At 44.9% G+C, this 22,371-nt stretch overlaps 1 protein-coding gene across 10 annotated transcripts in view; it reads right to left on the bottom strand.

Moving 5' to 3' along the window:
* The window catches only part of stxbp5l (syntaxin binding protein 5-like), a 565,552-nt gene that overhangs the window by 522,697 nt on the left and 20,484 nt on the right, over positions 1 to 22,371 (bottom strand). Inside the window, exon 1 of one of the 10 annotated variants that reach the window (XM_039745946.1) lies at positions 3,119 to 3,550. The exons of the other annotated variants lie outside the window; for them this stretch is intronic. Within the exon in view, the coding sequence (XP_039601880.1) occupies positions 3,119 to 3,253 (135 nt within the window). The 5' untranslated portion in view covers positions 3,254 to 3,550. Of the gene's footprint in view, positions 1 to 3,118; positions 3,551 to 22,371 lie in introns of those variants that run through there. 10 annotated transcript variants of the gene reach the window in all.

The following is a 22,371-nucleotide window of genomic DNA, read 5'->3' on the forward strand; positions in this document are numbered from 1 at the left end:
TCTGTCAGTCGTGAAGTTCGTCTGTTGTGGAGAAGGACCACCAACACTCCAACACTCCACTGATCGGGGCTTTAAGGCAGACTGGTCAGACGGAAGCCCCTCTCTTAGTTAAAGACACTTGGAAGCCCACTCAGAATTGTCAAATGGGCACCTAAAGGTCTCTCAGAGCACGAGAAACCCGATTCTGAGGGTCTGATGAAGCCAAGCCGAGCAGCACGTCTGGAGGAATCCCAGCAGCACCACTTGTGCCAATTAGAATGGGGAGGCACTGTGGTGGGGACATCAGGGACTGGGAGACTCACTGGGGTGGAGGGAAAGCAGAGTGGAGCAAAGCCCAGAGATGTTCTCGACCTCCTTAGTGTGAAGTTTAGCCCCCAGATAAACGAGCCAACGACGTTGAGTTTTTGTTTTAATAAAGGATGGGTAACAGAAACACAGTGTGTGCCCGGTGTCCACTGCTGCAGTGACGCACATTTACTGTAGTACACATCCTTTGGGTGACACGTCACCAACACGCAGCCCAACGTCACAATCAGGACAGTAGACGCCTGTCCTTTGCACACCTTACCTATCATTTTTTTTCCCCATTCCTTGCACACGACAGGTAAGAATGTCAGCACCTGAACCACAAGACTGACTCCGCCCCTTCTGTTACCGTGGCCTACCACAGTGCATGGCCTGGCGCATCCCAAATTTCCCAAACAATGACAGTTGCTGCATTGTGACCAGGGCTTAGGGGGCCGACATCTTTCTCCTCCTTCCGTTTGTTCCCAATTATTTTTATGACACTGCAGCTTCACGTGGCGTGTCATGGCGGTTCAGTCATATGGTGTCCTATGTGTCCGTTTCACTATCTTTGTCAATGTCTGATGACCAATTCACACGGTCACACAATCCAATTAATGGTGCAGTTTCAGTTTGACCTAAAACTGGCTTTACAGCTTTTCATTTACACACCATTGTATTTTATTTGATTGAAGGCTCCACCCCACTCATGAATATTGATGAGTTGGCATTGAGGGGCAGGACACAGATATTTGTGAGGCTTTCACAGTATGATGTTATTTTCTTGACTTGATGGCATCATAGTATTGTCACAAGAATTATTTGGGTATAACCCAAATGCACCATCTGTTGGAATGACAAATGCATACGTCTCTGCTATAAGCCATTTTGTATGGGATTTGTGAAAACAGTGTTAATGTCATGGCATGCCTAAATATAGATTTTCTGCAATGGACTGGCACCTTGCCCCCTATGCTAGCTGGGATAGGCTCCAGCAGACCCCTAATGACCCCATTCACTGACTGACTGTATTTTATCTGAACTTGAGGTGAACAGTTTTCACATTGAACTCGGAGGCCCTGGAGCTTAATGAAAACCTGCTCAGAGCACTTTGAACCCCTGACTAGGCTGAAGGTTCACTTTCTAACAGGACACGGCAAAGACAACACAACACAGGAGTGCCACCCCCCTTCAAACCTGACCCAGCTGCAGTAGTTGGTTCAGGACGAGTGGGCCGAACGAGCCGCAGACAGGGGGCAGAAGGAGCTCCAGGAGTTGCTTAGATGCAGGGACTGTTCTGTGACCAAATGTTAGAGTTCAGGGTCCCATCTTTTTATTTCATTTGTGCTATTATTTGGAGGATTCTGTTCAATTGAAACTCAAAAGCAAAGATCTTTGGTAAGTACAAGATAAACGATGCTGGGTGACAATGACTTTTGTCACTTTCAGTTATGGATTCTCCATTTTCCCCAGAGGGGTACCAACAAATGTGTGCACGTCTGCAGGTTTCCTCCCTGTGAGGTCGGCCCCCGATGTGTGTGTGTGTCTGTAGCCTTCACCTTGTAATGGCCTGTGGTATCTCGTCCAGCAACTCTTTTCTGCCTTGCCCCCGATGCTTGCTGCGAGAGGCTCCAGCTCCCCTGCACTGTAACCAACGTACGCCCCACCCTAGCTCAGGAAGGTGTTCTAATAAAACGTCCGGAAAAGACGATAAAATTTCGGATGAGGAGGGTATCGTGACACACGACGTGAGGGACTGGCACAGACGGCTGCAGTGCCACAGCCTGACAAAAATAAAAAAAAATTGTAAGTCGGGGCCGGGCTAGAGACCCCCCTCACGGTCGGGGCCCTACGCGGATGTGTAGTTCGGGTATCCCTAATAACACGGGTATCAAACTCCAGGCCCGGAGGACCACAGTGGCTGCAGGTTTTCTTTCTAACCCTTTTTCCTAATCAGTGCCCAGTTTTCACTGCTAATTAACTTCTTTTCTTTTTATTTTAATAGCCCTGTTTTTAAGGATTAAGTCTTAAGTATTAAATGACAGCCAAGCAGAAATGAGACATCAAACGAGCCAACAGATGACCAGCTAAATTGGGGCTTCAAACTCCCATCAGTTCGTCAATGAGAAGCTGATTCTTGCTGTTAATTAAACCCGTTATTCAATTCTATGGCTTGTTGATATTCAGTTTTTTTCTAAGAACTCCTAAAATGTTTTGGATCGACCTTACTGAGACCTTCATCTTTAGTTTCAGATTTTGTTTGATGGGTACAGGTGAGCTGGTCAGGTCCTGCTTGTTTTATGTCTCATTACTGTCCGGCTGCTAATTAAGGAAAAAACAACTAAGTGACCGGAGTCAAGCTAATTAAAGTTGAGGCTAAAGAAGTTAATTAGCATCAAAAACTGGTCACCAATTAAGAAGATGGTTAGAATGAAAACCTGCAGCCACTGCGGCCCTCCAGGACTGGAGTTCGACACCCCTGCCTAATAACGTCCCTGGTGGCCATCGTTATTCAGCGGTTAAATGACTGCGCCGCCTTACTTTTAAACTGGCAGAAACTGCCCAAAGCCTGGCACAGCAAACGGTTTGTTTCATTTAAATTAATACAATTGACGGTTAACATTCTACCACCATTCACAAAATGGATTCTTTTATGTATTACAATTACCGCCATTCGAAACCATTCGTGCTAATTAAATGTATTTTCATGCACAGTCCACCTGTCTGTGTAAAGTTGACGAAATTGGACCACAGACACAAAGGGTATACTGTAGTTGGTAAAACAAAAAACTTTTCTGCATTGAAACGCAGAGGGAAGTGCGTCTGTACTCACCGGCACCTCTTCCAAACTCGAGGATCTTCCCTCACCCTCCACTAGCGCTCGAAGCTTCATGGGGGGCGCGCTCTTCAACAGGCTGTCACCACACCGGCACCTTTCGTTAGTGGATACCGGGAAGTACAGATTCATTTTCGAGCCTTCACGGGGCACTCAGAAGCCCCCCCACCCCTGACTCTTAGATCAAAATATCCCAGACTCGCCAGTCCTGAGGCCCCTCAGATTCCACTTCAGTCGCAGAACGCTTGACAGAAATTAATGCGGATTTGGTGGACAAGGAAAAGTTCCGTTCGTGATGTCGGGCGGGCTACTGGTTCGTCTGTTGATCGAAAACAACCCACCACAAGTCAGCTTCTATAACCACACAAAATTAAAAAAAATATATTGAGGATGTGCTGCGGAGAAACAAGTCGGCTGACGAGCTCTTCAAGTTTTGGTTTCCCACAATGCAAAACTGTGAGGCGAAGGGGGCGTTCCTTATGCAAATATGCTAACGCCATGCAAATTGAGAATTCTGTGCCGTTGTGACTTCACAGCAGCCCGACTTTACTCTTGAAATTGACTTGCGCAATGAAACAAATAAAGGATTTTGGAAGATAAAGCGTTGTTCGAAATTAAATGTACGCGCTTTTTTTCTCTTTACACTCATTGCTTAATCCGTTTCCTGGAATACAGTCCTTTAATGTGAAAATATACTGTAAAAGACCTCGAAGAATGGAATAAGCACCTTTATGCCGATCGCCACTCAGCATCCCCAGAAAAATGACCGTCCTGCTCCTTTAGCGCTCGGACGTTCCCATCCGCTTTGTCCCTGCGTGTGCCCGCTAATGCACGCCGCCCGTCCCCGTCTCGCCTGCTCACCCGGGCTCTCTGGGCCGAGCCAAAGTCACGTGTTCACTTGACTTGACAGGTCCAGCTTGTAAACTGACGTCATGAGCCACCGAGTCCAACATTTTTAACAACTACAGGCTCTGTAATGTGACGTTACCTTAAATTTCAGTGTCCAAAGTTTCTTGAAAATGCCATTCACATGCAACTAACTACACGGCCGCACCAGTGGCGGCGGAGGGGGCGGTCCGCACATTTTGGGGGCGGCATCATTGGCCAAAAGACTCAGTAAAATTCGTATGCAAGCAGCAGGGTTCGGAAAAATATCAATGATTGATAAAAAAAAAAAGTAAAAATTCTCTGATTTTTATTCACAAATGCTTGAAAAAATAATTTTCAGTCTGTCCTTCTGTGACGGACTCAGACACAGCAGTTGAAATTTATGAGGCGATCACAAAAGTAAACAGAAACATAACACCGATAAGAATTTCTAGGAAGATAAACAACTCACTTACAGTTTATAGAATTTCATTTTGTTATCAATCCGAATGCGTTCTTGCTCACCCCCACCTATCACTTGTACACTACACTGGTTCTGTTTTTTGCAGCGTAATTATATTAAATTAATAATTAGAACCTGTGGTGGGCTGGCGACCTGCCTTGCGCCCAGTGTTGGCTGGGATTGGCTCCTGCGGACCCCGTGACCCTGTAGTTAGGATGTAGCGGGTTGGATAATGGATGGATGGATGATAATAATTAGAAAACGGCTTATCAGTGCAGCGTATACACTACATTCTTGTCTAGTTGATGCTTTTAAATAATTATATGTGAAAAATTATTGCTTTTTGTCTATATATGAATAAATCTATGTAAAATGTATCTTAATTTCCATCTATACGTCATTTTAATGTTCTATTTAAATAGATTAATATATTCAGTTATGTTGGAGGGCAGCAAATTGAAGCACCACCCCGCCCCGAGCAGCACCAACTCTAGCTACGTCACTGGGCCGCACAGTTTGTTCAAGATGCCCCGCATACCACCCCTTGACTGATGGAGTCCCACTACATTCCCCATATGAGTGCCAGCATTGCAGAGTCCATTCAAAGATGTTAAAGAACTTTGATCTTCACACATCAGGGCTGCTAGAGCTCTTCGTTCTCATTCTCAGTCACTAGGAGTGCTAGACAAGTTGAAATCTAAGTAATCAAGGCAGACCTCAGCATTAACATTAGCAATGCAACATCTACTGGAATGTATCTAGCAATGCATGTAGTAATAAAATTCACGCATTTGTCATTTCAACAGATGGTGCACCACACACATTTATAGTAATAAAACACATTACTAAAAATGCTTGTGACGCACCATCTGTTGGAATGACAAGTGCAATGCATATGTCTCTGTTATATGCCAGCTTGTGTGGGATTTGTGAAAGCAGTGTTGATATCATGTGCCACCTGTTGGAATGAGAAATGCAATGCATTTCATTATGACTAATGTTTGTGTTGCACCATCTGTTGGAATAACAGAGATATTAACTAGAAGGACACACAGATACTTATCCTTTTATTAAGGTGGATATTTATACTAGCTGTGCTACCCTTCTAAGATGGGTTTCAATTTAAATAATTAAGGTAGACCTCAACGTTAATGTTTGCAGTGCACCATCTATTAGAGTGTATTTTGTGATGTATACAGTAATAAACTGAATTGTATTTGTCATTCCAACTGATGGCGCACAGCAAGCATTTGTAGTAAGGCGTTAAATATTTGTGGGTCAAATCCGAGGGTCTCTGGTGGCCAAGCATCCAAGCCAATGGGTTTCAGCAGAAGGGAGATGTGTGTGTGTGTGTGTGTGTGTGTGTGTGTGATGGCACGCACTTTAAGTGCTGTATCTGCGCCCAGGCCCCACCCCTGCTGACCCAGCTGTTTTCCAGTGGTCTTCTCCAGGTAATTCTGACCCCTCGGAAAATCTGTAACCTTGGAGCATGTCCTTCTCAGGTCAGGACCCTGATCTTGTAACATAACACCATTAATGTAACATATATATATATATATATCATACTATTACTATACTATACTATATATTATACTATTATATTATTATATATATTATATATATAATTGGAATAAGTGGGTTTAGATAATGGATGGATAACAAAAATTATATTGAAACAATAGCTTTGCTTGGAGTGCGTCTATTGTCCTTAGTCTTTTTTAATCCCTTTTAGCAATCGCCCCCTCCATCCACTCCTGCACCCCCCATTCTGCACAATCCCCACTCTGTTTCAACCTTTTTTTCCTGCGCAGCCCCTGGCGCTATATAAAATAAACTGAATTAACCACCATTACTCCATTCGTAATTGAGCGCGTTAAATCAAGGTCAGGGGCCTCATCAGTCAGTAATAAATAAAAGACCCCCGATACTCAGAAATGACTAAAAATAAAATGAAAGGGTGGCCGTCGGGCGGCTGGCGTCACAGCAGAGCCCCGCGTTTTCACACACAGAGACTGACGGTTAATGCAAAAGAAAATCCTCTTTTTATGTCCCTGGTCACTCAATCGTTTTTACTACGTTTTTATTATCATTATTATTATCTTTATATATCCCCTTGTTTTATTTATTTATTTGTTTTAAATGATGTTTGGAAAATTTTCCAAAGTGCCAAGCTGGCACTCACGAGTAAGCACTTATGCTCGAAATGAATTATTCAACATGAAGCAGTTGGCAATCCGTGTTGCTGTTTTTATGCTTTAATAAAACATCAGGAGATTTTTAACGTCGGCAAGCCGAATAAAGCGAAGCCAACTCGCTGTAAACGGTAGGAATGAAATCTCGGCAGATCCCCCCGGTGATTCCGGTTGATTAAACCGACACATTTGAGGCCGCGTTAGAAGGCAAACCTGATAAAAGCCAATTTATACCGTGACCCACAATGGCGAGATCCTCCGCTACCGTGACGGCTCTCATTAAAGCCGCTGCAGTTTGTGGAGTTTTATTTAAGGTTAGAAAGAATAAAAAAAAAAATCTTCAGGTGAAGTTTTGCGAACAGCTGAGGCAGCACGGAGTCCGAGAAGCGCGCAGGAACCCCTCGGGGGCTTCAGTGTGCAGGCTTCACCTCTGCGCCGGATTGATGGCCGCCCATTACTCGACTTTTCGAGCGGCTTTCAAATGTGACCTTAATTTATATAAACTTAGCAAGTCTCAGAGTGTCGGAGACTTTCCTTCATGTAATCTGACTCGCCCGTCAAACGGGGGGCTGACAGCCAATGAGCACTCATGCATGGAAGGCAGCGACCAATAAGAAACTCACAAACGGAAGAGAGGCTCCTCTGTCTGATGTCTCCTGTTTTATACACCAGGGCAGAATACAATACAATACAATACAATTTATTTTTGTATAGCCCAAAATCACACAAGAAGTGCCTCAATGGGCTTTAACAGGCCTATTGACAAACCACCCATAAACCTTGACACTAAAGGAAGACAATGAAAAACTCCCAAAAAACCCTTGTAGGTAAAAAATGGAAGAAACCTTGGGAAAGGCAGTTCAAAGAGAGACCCCATTCCAGGTAGGTTGGGTGTGCAGTGGGTGTCAAAAAGAAGGGGGGTCAATACAACACAATACACAGAAGAGAACAAATCCTCAATTCAGTATAAAAATAAAAATTTTAGAAGTACGGAGCAGAATTTAACAGTAGATGATATCCCATAATATGATTTGGATTTGTTTAGAGTCCTGGAGACCTCAGCCATCAAGCTGCCTCCCCCTACTGGCCATTCCGCAGCTGAGACAGTGCTGGGCCAGCCAATCCAATGAAAGGATCCTTCTAGATTCCTGCGACCCTCCATCAGAGATGACTTTACTTTAGGCAGGCAAAACACCTTGGCAGGTGGGCCGTGGCACCAAGTGGCACATTTGAGTACCAAGAAGAGAAACAGAACAGGTGAGGGTTACTAAAAAGTTATAACTGTCATGTTACTTCTGTTTTAGTGCTAATGACTGACAACAGAGATGTAGTCTGTACAGTAAATCAGCAGCTCTAGTCAGGGTGTGCTAAACTGAAGTTGTGAGTCTTGAAAACTGAGACTGCAGGGGCATCTCTTATAGTGGCTCTTCATGCTCATTCACTGTCACTAGACAAGTTGAAATGTAAGTAATCAACGCAGACCTCAGTATCCGCATCTACTGGAATGTATCTAGTAATCCATGTAGTAATACAATTTATTGTGTTTGTCATTTTAACAGATGGTGCATCACAAATATTTATAGTAATAAAATGCATTAGTGAAAATGTTTGTCATGCACCATCTGTTGGAATGACAAGCGCAAAACATATATGTCTCTGTTATATGCCATTTTGTATGGGATTTGTAAAAGCAGTGTTAGTCATGTGCCATCTGTTGGAATGAAAAATGCAATGCATTTCATTTCAAATATTTGTGCTGCTCTGTTGGAAAAACAGAGACGTAGCAAACAGACGGACACACAGATGCACCACACAGACAATTACCCTTTTATTAAGGTGGCTATAAATACTAGCAGTGCTGCCCATCTAAGATGGCTCAAAATCTAAGTAATTGACATAGAGGTCAGCATTAATGTTTGCAGTGCGCCATCTATTACAGTGTATCTTGTGATGTGTGTAGTAATAAACTGCTTTGCATTTGTCATTCCAACAGATGGCACATAGCAAACATTTGTAGTAATGCTTTTTATTACGAATGTTTCTGTTGCACCATCCATCCATTTTCCAACCCGCTGAATCCGAACACAGGGTCACGGGGGTCTGCTGGAGCCAATCCCAGCCAACACAGTGCACAAGGCAGGAACCAATCCCGGGCAGGGTGCCAACCCACCGCAGGACACATCTGTTGGAATAAGAGAGACATAGCAAACAGACAATAATCCTTTTATTAAGGTGGGTATATATATATATATATATATATATATATATATATATAAACTAGCTGTACATAATTATGACCAGTTGTACTCTATATAGCGCCCCACCTCATAGTACATCTCAAATGTGATGCCTGTTGTTTACGAGTTATCTGAAAGATTAAATTATCCACCAATAAAAGGTAGGATGACTCCTAAGTAGTGTACAGAACACATTAAATCAATAAATTAAAGACAATTAATTAATGAATAATTCTATTGAATAATAATAATAATAATAATAATAATAATAATAATAATAATAATAATAATAATAATAATAATAATAATAATAATAAAGTGTCAGATATGGAATATTGAGAATCAGCATAGCGCCAGCTGTATACATAGCAGTCACATTCATATTCCATGACTTATCATATTACCAATGCCAGCTTGATTAGGGTCTCACCTTACCTGAGGTAATAATTGCATTCCATAAACAGGGTGGTCACGTCCTGTGCCCCCAGGGTGATGTACCCCAATATGCACATCACCACCATTGAGGTGTAAGTATACAGAATCCTACGAGCACTGACTCCAAATCCATCCAGTGAACCTGCAGTTACTATGCGCTATGGTTTAGGGGGACAGTCGTGTTTAAGAAGGTCACCCCTGGTTGCCCAGTCCCACGAGGTCCCCTGTGTAAGGTGGCGCCGTTCCAGTTCTGGGACCCGCTTGTATTTTTCAACAGATGGAGAACTGTCACTGTCATGAAAGGGTGAATAGTCCTGTGTGAAGTGTCTTTAGCCTGACCCCACATCCCTGGGGGGTCTCACACCGTCAGCCCACCCGACAAGTGTCGTCCCTAAGCAGTCCCTGATAAATCAGTCATGTGGCAGATACGCGTACGTCTCTGCTCACAGCTTCACCGACCTGCTGGAGTTTATACATTTTGTTCCAGTCTTCAGGTACTCCAGCTTAAAATCTAAACTGACAGGCAGACCCCCCAATTCTGAGTGTGCCCGATGACTGCAAGCGTCCTGCCCATGAAGGCTGCAGGTTCCTTCTGATCTCAAGCTGGATAATGGGAGCCATCAATGGATGTGAGGGCACACGAACACACAACTGATGAAGCTGATTTTATCAACCTAAACTTTTGCCAGAGCTGCTCAGCAGAAGTCGAATCAGTCGAGAAGTCAGCTGAGTGCAGCCCACTGTAACGTGAAGCTCCGCTCCTTCGGTGTCATTGAGATGTTTCTTCAGGTCAAATCTGTGCAATGGAGCTCCATCTGGATCGCCCAGGGCAGCATGGTGGCACAGCGGGTGGCCGTTGCTGCCGTGTGTTTTTCTGGCCCCAGGCTGCCAAGTCTTCAGAGTGGGGTCCACATGTTCTCTTCATGTTTGGGTGGGTTTCCTTATTGGTTTCAGCTATGGCAGCAGGTGGGCTGTTATTACATATTGCTATTGATTGTGTGTGTGTGTGTGTGTGAGACTCAATGGCCTCACATGTGACAGACTGAGACTGCACTGCACTCTGAACTGAGTAACACAGGATCTGCTCCGATGGACAACAGATGGACAAATTCATGAAGACTGAGGCAGGCTGTGAGGAAGAAAAGCTCAAACACCGAGCAGGACACTGCGCCCCTCTCATATTATATAGCGCCTTTTCTTAGTCTGCACCATCCAAAGTCCCTTTTCAGGCTTACTGTCAGTATTGGAGGGCTTCAGTAGCAGAAGTGACTCACTTCACATAACACAAGAATCCATGATGTGAACTGAAGCCACTGCTGTGCAATTTGATATAGCGCCTTTCCACTGAACATCTCGCCTCAAAGTCCCTTTTTAGACTCAGGGTCTGCATTTGTCCAGTGTGGGCACTGGCAGGTGAAGTGACACACTTGCGTGGCACACAATGGTTATTAAATCTGCACCCCTGTAGTTTTATATAGCACCTTTCCACCGAGTGCACCAAACTGTCTTTATTTGTTCAAAGTGGGTACTGGCAGGTGAAGTGACTGGCACACCTGTAACTTTATATAGCGCCTTTCTACTGTTAGTGCTGCCCCACAATTGATTCAGCGTCTATCTTGGTACAGTCTAAGTACTGGTAGGTTAAGCAGCAATTAATGGGGGTATGAAACTTCCCTTCATCCATCCATTATCCAACCCGCTATATCCTAATTACCAGGTCACGGGGGTCCACTGGAGCCAATCCCAGCCAACACAGGATGCAAGGCAGGAAACAAACCCCAGGCAGGGTGCCAGCCCACCGTAGGGTATGAAACTTGCACCCCTGAAATGTTTTATAGTGCCTTTCCATCAGAAGGTCCATCTCAAGTTTTATTTTTTTTAATATACATATGTATTTTCTGCAGTACTTAATGTCCATATTTGTACAATGAGGGTCTGATCAGCTGAAATGGCCCACTTACAATTAATGAAAAGGAATTAACACGCAACCCTGTTTATATAGCGCCTTTCCACAGAATGTGCACCATCACACATCTTTTTTATTTGTTTTGATTCAGTGCTTGTATTGAAGTGCCACAATTATGCTTTAACTTTAATCAACATGCACCTCTGCAATTTCATATAGCGCCTTTCTATCAAGTGCATCATCCCAAGCCTCTTCTTAGTTAATGTGTCTTTTTTTGTAAAACGTGGGTACTGGCAGGTTGAGTGGCACACTTATGCTCATCGGTGGGTATTAACCACTTGAACCTCAGGAGTTTATATAGTGCCTTTCCATCAGATTTGTATAATGATGGTCTTGTCATCTGAAGTGACCCACTTATGGTCAGTAATGAACCTGCGCCCTACAGAGTTTATATGGCACCTTTTCAATCAGTGGACCCTCCCACGTCTTTTATTTTTTTCTTTTGATATTTTTATTTGTACACTCGGAGTTCTGGAAGGTGGAACAAAGCATTTATTGACAATGGCGGCTATTAAGGCTGCAGCCTGCAGAATTTATACAGCGCCTTTCCATCCTAAATCCCTTTTCAGAAATGCTACTCTTATTTGCGTGATAGAAAACCCTGGCAGGTGAGGCGACTTAGTTAGGGTCGCACAAGAATCGGTGACGGGAACTGAACCAGAAGCTCTGCAATTTTATATAGTGCCTTTCCACTCAGAATACACCACCCCAAGTCTTTTTTTACTCTAATTGTCTACATTTGTACAATGCAGGTACTGGCAGGTGACACTTATGCTCAATGATGGAAATTTTTTATAGCGCCTTTCCACCAGATGGACTTTATGTTTTGTATTTTTTAGTCTTGAGGTGAAGTGACACACATAGGATTAGTGGTGGGCATTAAATCAGCACCTCTGTAATTTTATATAGCGCCTTTCCACCATGTCACATAGACCATATTTCCAGGTATTTGTGGGTATTTTCAGCTGAAGTGACCAAACTTATGGTCAGATTGGGGACTGAACCTGCACCTTTCCATATTAAGCACCAGCCCCAGACACTTGTTAGGTCACCTGTTCAATGTGAGCACTTTAAGATGAGGTGACAGCGTTGTGCTTTAGCATCTAAGCCTGAGCCATCAGGTCACACAATAAAGTAATAAGACTGAACAGAAATGACACAAGCATGACAAAAAAACTGACAATCTCAAAGCCACTAATGCAGTTTAAGGCACAGCCTGATCGCATTAAACCCAACACAGAACCCATGGTGACAGTCCCAAAGGGCCACTTTAGAGTCACTTCTCTACATAAATTGCATTTCTTAGAACAATAAATGCCAAAGCACAAAGGGACAACATGCAAACTTCTGGCAGACAATGACTGGGCTTGGGATTAAAACCCACAACAGTGTGTCCATGAGGTGGCAGCACTGAGCATAAAGGAAGCGCATCCTAACAGCTCTTCACAGCGAGAAGACAGCTAAGGCCAGGTTACCCAGGGCACCTGCACCCACACCTCAACTCCAGAAGCTTCTCCAACATTCAGATATGGCATCAGTGAGTCCTGCCCATCCAGCCAGCCACCCACAACTGTGTAACCCGTCCCCGCACCCCACGAGCCTTCAAGAAGACGCAGCGTTTCCTAGTTTGGTGTCCTTCTCACCAGCAGTCGTAACATGATGCCAATCTGCCTGTAATTCTTCCAATGACCCAAATCAGGCGGGCATTTGTTCCAAAGTACTGAGCAGAATGTGATGTGCATTTCTGGAACTTCATTTTGTTGACGGAAATAATTACCAGCAAGCAGCGTGTCTGGCACGAGCCTCTGAGATCTGAACGTTACCCGTTTTAGCATCTCGCCAGATGGAAGAACAAGGAGAGAATGAAACGCTTCACTGCTTTGCTGCTTCACAATCTGACTCCATTGAGTGCTGCGCCAAGCCCTCTGTGCCAACTGCAGGTGACTGGAAGAGCCACCGTCTGTGAGCGCCCGTGAAGGACAGGAGCCCCCCCGGACCAGGACGGAAGGGGGCGGAGTCCAGAGCTGGCTGATTAAGGAGCCTAGGACATCTGTGGAGAGCAGTGATGGAAATGGGGTGGGGGGGGGAGTCCATGGCTCGGAAGTAGAGGGAGTCCAGGGCTGCGAGGGGCGGGGGTCTGATTAGGACATCTGGAGAGCAGTGCCAGAAATGGGGGAAGTGAAGTCCATGGCTGGCAAGGGGATGTAGAGCTCAGAAATCTGTAGGCGGAGACAGAGCCGAGGAATAGGAAGGGGGCGGAGTCCAGGGCCACGGGTGGCATCCTTTGGTGATGACTAGGGAGCCAAGGGCATCTGGGTAGAGCAGTGCTGATGGCTGGGATGGGGTGGAGGGTACTGAGTAAGGAGCCTAGGATATCTGGAGGAGAAGAGTACTAGAAATGGGGGGTGGGGTGGTCCATGGCTTGGAAGTAGGGGGACTCCAGGGCCGTGAGGGGGGCGAGGAGGTCTGATTAGGACATCTGGAGAGAACAGTGCCAGAAATGGGGGGGTGAAGTAAATGGCTGGGAAGGGGATGTAGAGCCCAGAAATCTGAAGGCGGAGACAGAGCCGAGGAATAGGAAGGGGGCGGAGTCCAGGGCCACAGGTGGCATCCTTTGGTGATGACTAGGGAGCCTAGGACATCTGGGTAGAGCAGTGCTGATGGCTGGGATGGGGTGGAGGGTACTGAGTAAGGAGCCTAGGATATCTGGAGGAAAACAGTACTAGAAATGGGGGGTGGGGTGGTCCATGGCTTGGAAGTAGGGGGAGTCCAGGGCCGTTAGGGGGGGCGAGGAGGTCTGATTAGGACATCTGGAGAGAGCAGTGCCAGAAATGGGGGGGTGAAGTAAATGGCTGGGAAGGGGATGTAGAGCCCAGAAATCTGTAGGCGGAGACAGAGCCCAGGAACAGGAGTGGGGTGGAGTCCAGGGCCAGGGGCGGAGTCCATTGGTGATGATTAGGGAGCCAAGGGCATCTGGGTAAAGCAGCTCTGATGGCTCTAAAGGGGTGGGTAGGGGGAAGTCCAGGGCTGGAAAGGGGAGGGGGTGCTGAGTAAGGAGCCCAGGAGATCTGGGGAGAGCAGTGCTGGAAATTGGGGGGGTGGGTGAAGTCTATAGCAGGGAAGGGGGTGGAGTCCAGAGCTGGTGGGGGAGTTGATTAAGGAGTCTAGAATATCTGGAGAGAGCAGTGGCATAAATGGCGGCTCAAGTCCATTAATGGGAAGAGAGGGGAGTGCATGGCTGGAAAGGGGATGTAGAGCTCAGAAATCCGTAGGCGGAGACAGAGCCGAGGAATAGGAAGGGGGCGGAGTCCAGGGCCACGGGTGGCGTCTTTTGGTGATGACTAGGGAGCCTAGGACATCTGGGGTGAGCAGTGCCAGAAATGGTGGGTGATGTCCATAGCTGGGAGTCTTGGAAGTAGAGGGAGTCCAGGGCTGCAAAGGAGGTGTAGAACCCAGAACTCTGTAGGGGGTGACAGAGCTGAGGACCAGGAATGGGGCAGAGTCCAGTGTTGGGGGTGGGGGGCTGATTAGAGAGCCTAGGGCATCTGGGGAGAGCAGTGCTAATGGCTGGAATGGAGGGTAAAGTCCAAGGCTGAGAAGTGGGGGGGGCTGATTAAGGACCCTAGGACATTTGGAGAGAATGGAGCTTGTGGCAGTGAAGGGGGATGAAGTCCAGAGCATGGAAAGACAGATGAAGCCTACAGTCAGGAAGGTGGTAGAACCCAAAGAGGTGGGGGGAGAGGGGGTCCCAGGGCTGGGAAAGGGAAGCGGGGCTTAGAGACAGGAGAATAAGGGAGGAGCCCAGGACTAAGAGCAGGACCAGGTGAGCAGAGCCCAGGCCTATGAAGGAGGTGGGAGGATCCGAAGGCCGGAGAGGAAGTGGGCGGAGCCCAGAGATAAGAATAGGTGGCCTTTGCCCCAGTAAAGAGGGCTGATGAAGGCAGAGAGGGAGACACATGGAGACACAAGTGCCCTTCTAAATGATGAGCAATCAATTCACTTGGCCACACGTGGACTACATTCAAGTTCTACAAACATCTCGGGGAGTTTAAATCAAACAGGAGGCACCTGAGCAAAGTGTGAAGTGCTGCTTACTTGAGTAGCCCCCTCTGGGGCAAACTTTATTTTTACTTTCCAGAAAGGCAGCTCTCCTTTTCCTCAAGTATGGCTGCTGGACTCTTTATACAACCAATGACCAATAATATGCACATCTGCGGTTCAGACTGGAATTGTGGGTAAAAATGCAAATCCACTGCAGGCATCCCCTAAGATTTCAAGTTGGCATTCCAGGACCCTGGCTTCCCATACTTCCAGAAGCACACATCGTACCCAGCTAGTCCTTTAAGTTCTCTCAGTCACGTCAAGCTTGCTTGGGCACACAGGCACATTGGCTCATCAAATCACTGAACACCTCTTAATATGCCACCACAAGAAGTGACAGTGTGCAGTGACAGGGACACATTGTTCTTTGTAGCCTGCAGGGAGGATTCACTGGGAGGTCTCGACTGTAAGCCCCTGCTCTTCGCCACCACTGGGGATTCCCAAATTGAAGACGTGTCCTTTGCTTATGGACACTCACTGAGTAATGACATTATATTGATTTGTAAGATTGATTTAGCAGAGAAGTACTGCCAGGCGCCATGGACAGCCCATGAGGACGTTACTTCACCAGAAAGGCACTATATTTCTGATATCTAAATGTGCTCTAATTGATGGCCCCTGTGTATTCTGGACTAACCTGCTAAACAAATGGCTATGGGCATCTGATCCTTCTGTCCATCTGTGGTCCTCACACACAGACCCAATGTGGTCTGACAAACGAAGCTAAAGAAGGTCTTCAGTAGCCTAGAAGGGCCAACTTCAGTGCCATGCTGGCAGTGTGACACGCCCCTTCTTCACATAAACTTGGCACACTCAAAAGAAAGGCATCCCACTTTTCACACCATTACTGCTAAGACTATGTTTGTCTTTGTATAATCACACCTACAATCTGGTGGTCCTTACACTCAGACCCACTGCAGACACACAAGTGGGTGAAACTGACCTTCTGTCTCTGATGACCGTGGGAGGCTGTGCCATCACTACACCGCTGGGGGACGAGAGTCCATCAAAGGGAGAGGGGAGGAGAAGCCACACTGGGAATGAGGCAGGAGCCAAACCTGCAAGGAACATCAGCCCCCCAAAGCCTTTAGCAGTGGGGAGAATCCGGTGGCTCAGTTAATAATGAAGATTTGGAGCATGGCAGGGACTCAGCGGCCATCCCAGTGGCTGAGGTAAAGATGTTGGTGATAAGTTGAGTGGAGCAGCAGCTAATCACAGCTCACCATTCATTCACTCACTCACATTGACAAACATTCACCGTCTGGTCCCGAGCCCACCTACTCCCACTCGGACTTGTTGTGAAAGAGAGGGACCTACTGGGCAGGGGACACACACCCATTGTCACATCCATCCATTCATTCATTCATTGATTCATTCAGTCAGTCAATCAGTCAATCATTCACCGGCTCATGTGCATCTCAGTGTTGAGTCTTGATGGCATTGGCCACGTGGCACTGAACCCCAAATAGGGCACCAGATCATTACATCTCTTCATTTGTTCATTTACTCATTCATTCAAACCGTTATTCATTTTCTGGGAGCACATATTTCAAGTCATTCATTTAATGATTCATCCATTTCATAAACTTACTTATTGTAGTTTAGAGTCTGAACAACTCCGGGAAGAATTGAATTGCAGACTGTTAACAGTAGAGGATGAGACACCACCTCATTGCCGCCTTTAATAAGGAAAGAGTGAATAAATCCATCCATCCATTTATTCATTCATTCATTCATTCATCCATCCATCCATCCATCCATTATCCAGCCCACTATATCCTAACTACAGGGTCACGGGGGTCTGCTGGAGCCAATCCAAGCCAACACAGGGCACAAGGCAGGAAACAAACCCTGGGCAGGACGCCAGCCCACCGCAGTCATTCATTCATTAATTCATTCATTCAATCAATCAATCAAACACTTTCATTTCATAAACCTGCTCCTTCCCATTTAGGTTCTTCTAAAACTATTTATTTCAGTTTAGGGTCTTCTTGGTCTTTGTTTCACATCACTAAATGCCAAATGGGGCACCAGACCATCACATTCATTCATTCATTTTCTGAGCTCAGTTACTCCAAGAGTCAATGAGAGTGCAGAAATTCTCATTAAGGACAAGGAAGTTGGACATGGGACACATTCCCATCCTACAATTCCTTCATTTCTCACACTCACATATAGCAGGCAGGCTCTGAGCATCTCGAAGCAGCACATGATGTCAACAGTAATGGATGAGACGCCATCTTTAATAATGAATGAATGAAAAGATTGGTTTGTCCGTACATTCATTCATTATTCATTTTCTGAAACTTTTTATATTAGTTTAGAGTCCCATTGATATTTGACAAGTGTCACTAAGCCCCAAATGGGACACCAGACCACCAGGGACCCAAACAGCCCACAATGTGAGACTGTTAGCAGTGCTGGATGGGATGGCACCCCAACTCATCACCATCATCCATTCATTCATCTTCTTAAACTTGGTCTGCGCCACCTCCACCTACTCAAAGCTTCATGAGGCTCCAACAATGATGGATGGATTAAAAGCCAGAACTCTACGTGACCATCATCATCATCAAGCCCTTCCGTGAGAACCCTAAATCCAAAGAGGACTGTTTTATTTATGTGAGGTAGAATGTCCAGAGGGGACTGGTCAGGTGGTCTCGTGGTCCGAATCCCTACAGATTTTATTTTTTCTCTCCAGCCGTCTGGAGTTTTTTTTTTTCTGTCCATCCTGGCCATTGAACCTTACTCTTATTCGATGTTAATTAATGTTGATTTATTTTATTTTCTTATTGTGTCTTTTATTTTTCTATTCTTTATTATGTAAAGCACTTGCTATAGAAATGAATGTTGTTAAACTAATTTCCGTGTAGGGTGTTGATGGTGTTAGGTACGTGGCACTAAGTCTCAAATGGAGGCACCAACTCCTTTTTTTCTTTAGAACATCAGAACAATCAGGACGAGGAGAGGCCATTCAGCCCAACAAAGCTAGTCGTTCCTGTCCAATGAATTCTATTAAAATTACATCAAGTCGAGTTTTGAAAGTCCCTAACGTCTTACTGTCCACCACACTACTTGGTCTCTTATTCCAAGTGTCTATCGTTCTTTGTGTAAAGAGAAACTTCCTAATGTTTGTGTGAAATTTCCCCTTCACAAGTTTCCAACTGTGTCCCCGTGTTTTTGATGAACTCATTTTAAAGTCACCGTCTTGATCCACTGGACTAACTCCTCTTCATCATTTTAAACACTTCAGTCAGGTCTCCTCTTCATCTCTCTAAAGGCTCAGCTCTTTTAATCTTTCCTCATAACTCGTCCCCTGTAGCCCTGAATCAGACCAGTCGCTCTTCTCTGGACCTTCTCTTGTGCTGTTATGTCTTTATGGAGACCAAAACTGCACAGAGGACTCCAGATGAGGCCTCACCAGTGAGTTATAAAGCCTGAGCAGAACCTCCTGTGACTTGTACTCCACATGTCAAGGCGCTATATAACCTGACAGTCTGTTAGTCTTCTTAATGGCTTCTGAACACTGTCAGGATGTCGATAGCTTAGAGTCCACTACGACTCCCAAGTCCTTCTCATAAGGCAGACCCTCAGTGTTCTGACCTCCCATTGTGTATTCAAACCTCACATTTTTATTTCCAATGTCTAATTCTTTACATTTACTAACATTAAATTCTGTCTGCTGTCCAAGTCCCTCCGTGACAATTCAATGGATCTGAGATTATCTGCCAGCAAACTTCACCAGCTTGTTCTCTAAATTCCTATCTAATTCCATTACATCAATTAAAATATCAGCAGCCATAGCACTGCCCCCTGCTGGTCACCACTTTTAACGTCACCCAATTCTGATGAGGTTCCTCACCCCATCACCCTCTGTGTCTGAGCCAATTCTGCACCCATCTACACACCACACCCAGAACTGCCACTTCTTTTAGTATGATGCCCACCTCTCACGTGGCACCTCATCAAATGCTTTCTGAAGGTCCTCATCAATAATCTCATCTGCTCCTCTCTGGTCGTATCCTTTTTGTTGCCTCCTCATAGCCTGTTAGTAAAACACGACCTCCCTCTTCTGACCCCATGCTGACTGTCCTGTCCTTGCCAGGTGTTGCTCAATTTTCTCCTTAATAATTCCTTCCATTCATTTTCCTGTGATGCCCATTAAGCTTACAGGTCCGTAGCTGCTTGGATGTGCCCGACCACCCTTTTTATATAACATTATAATATTTGCCATTTTTCCAGTACTTTTGAATCTCTCCAGTGCCCAGTGACTTCCTAAACATATATGTCACGTGTTTCTGTCTGCACTCTCTGCTAAATCTTATCTGCTCCTGGTGACTTTGCTGATTTCCGCCTATTTAATCATCACAGCAGCTCTTCTCTCTTTACAATTTCCAAATCCATCAGTACCTCCTTAGTAGTCCCTGTTACCGCTCTGAGGTTATCCACTTCCTCACATGTGAAGACCTCAGACAAATGTGAGTTTAGAGCGTCCGCTATTTAACTGGCTGTATCTTTTAATTCCCTTTAATTATTCTTCATGCACGTCACCTCCTCCTTGACTGATCTTTTATTACTAAAACACTGAGAGGATCTCTTCGGGTCGTCTTTCTCCTTATCTGCTATCTGCTATTCCTCTCTCGCTGACGTTTAGCCACCCTGCTATCCTTCTTGATGGCAGCCCTCGTGTTCTCATTATATACGCAGTACTTCCTTCTTGCTAATATAACTCACCTGTTGAATGTCCACTTCCTGGTTATTGACTTACCTGCCCCTGATTTTCGGCCGCTCACTTGATGCCAGTCTACGTACCACCAAGCCCCTCTCTTAGCCACCTACCTGTACTTTAAGTGAACTTGTCTTCCTTAAGAACACAGATTTCCTCACTCTCTGGTAGTGCTAATACTTTGCTGTTCGACTGCTGTATACTGTAGTGCCTTATTTAAAATTCCTGCATACTGTCTGTTCTCCCCATGTAAGATGAATTGAAATCCAAGTAATGAACGTGGACCTCGGTGTTAATGTTTGCAATGCATCAAGTAATCCATATGTCTCCATTATATGCCATTTGATACGAGATTCATAACAGGAGTGTTACCATTTGTAAAGCGCCACCTGTTGGAATGATAAATGCAATGCTCTTTATTACTGCAAATGTCTGTGATACACAATTTTTTGGAGTGACACAGACGTAACAACTGGACGGACAGGCAAACAGACGCACAGACACTTATCCTTTTATTAAGATGGATACTGGCGGTGCTGTCATGGATTGAAATCTAAGTAAGCAACGTTTGCACTGCGCCATCTATTGGAATGTGTTTTGGAATGCATGTAGCAATAACATGCATTGTGTTTGCCATTCCAACAGATGGCACAATATGAACATTTGTAGTAAATGATTTCATTCCTACATATAATTGTGACGCACTATCTAGTGAACTGACAAATCCAATGCATTTTGTTACTACAAATGATTGCCTTGTGCCATCTGTTGGAATGAAAGAGTCATAGGGACCAGATGGAGAGATAAATACTCATCATTTAATTAATATGAATTTAAATACTAGCTGGGCTACTCATCTAAGATGGGTTGAAATCTCAGTAATCAGTGTAGGCCTCAGTGTTAACTTTTGCGGTGTACCACCTATTAGAATGTATTTCGCAATGCCTGCAGTAATAAAATCCCTGCTTCCCTGGTCTGAATTAAACAGGTTAAAAAATGACGTGACATGTGATAATCAAAAGTACATTGCATTTGTCATTTCAACGAATGGTACCTCACAAACATTTATAATAAGAAAATGCATTACTAGAAATGTTTGCAATGTGCCACCTGTTGAAATGCAAAATTCAATGCATATGTTTCTGTTATATGCCATTTGTTATGGGATTCATAAAAGCAGTGATGACGTTTGTGATGTGCCATCTGTTTTAATAAAAAAATGCAATGCATTTTATTACTACAAATGTCAGTGATACACAATCTTTTGGAGTGACACATTCATAACTACTGGACAGACACACAATGAGACGCACAGACACTTATCCTTTTATTAAGATGGATACTGGCGGTGCTGTCATGGATTGAAATCTAAGTAAGCAACGTAGACCTCTGCATTAACATTTGCACTGCGCCATCTATTGGAATGTGTTTTGTAATGCATGTAGCAATAACATGCGTTGTGTTTGCCATTCCAACAGATGGCACAATATGAACATTTGTAGTAACTGATTTCATTACTGGAGTGGCACGGTGGCGCAGTGGGTAGCACTGCTGCCTCGCAGTTAGGAGACCTGGGTTCTCTTCCCAGGTCCTCCCTCCGTGGTGTTTGCATGTTCTCCCCGTGTCTGCGTGGGTTTCCTCCCACAGTCCAAAGACATGCAGGTGAGGTGGAGTGGCGATTCTAAATCGTCCCTAGTGTGTGTGTGTGTGTGTGTGTGCCCTTGGTGGGCTGGCACCCTGCCCGGTTTGTTTCCTGCCTTGTGCCCTGTGTTGGCTGGGATTGGCTCCAGCAGACCCCCGTGACCCTGTAGTTAGGATATAGCGGGTTTGATAATGGATGGATGGATGATTTCATTCCTACAAATGCTTGTGATGTACCATCTAGTGAAGTGACAAATCCAATGCATTTTATTACATAGGATTGCCTTGTGCCATCTGTTGAAATGAAAGAGTCATAGGGACCAGATGGAGAGATAAATACTCATCATTTAATTAATATGAATTTACATACTAGCTGGGCTACTCATCTAAGATGGGTTGAAATCTCAGTAATGAGAGTAGGCCTCAGTGATAACTTTTGCGGTGTACCACCTATTAGAATGTATTTCGCAATGCATGCAGTAATAAAATCCCTGCTTCCCTGGTCTGAATTAGAAAATGACGTGACATGTGATAATCAAAAGTAAATTGCTTTTATCATTTCAACAGATGGTACCTCACAAACATTTGTAACAAAAAAATGCATTACTAGAAATGTTTGCAA

This window comes from Polypterus senegalus, chromosome 2 (genome assembly GCF_016835505.1).
Source record: "Polypterus senegalus isolate Bchr_013 chromosome 2, ASM1683550v1, whole genome shotgun sequence".
Classification (NCBI taxonomy): Eukaryota; Metazoa; Chordata; class Cladistia; order Polypteriformes; family Polypteridae; genus Polypterus; species Polypterus senegalus.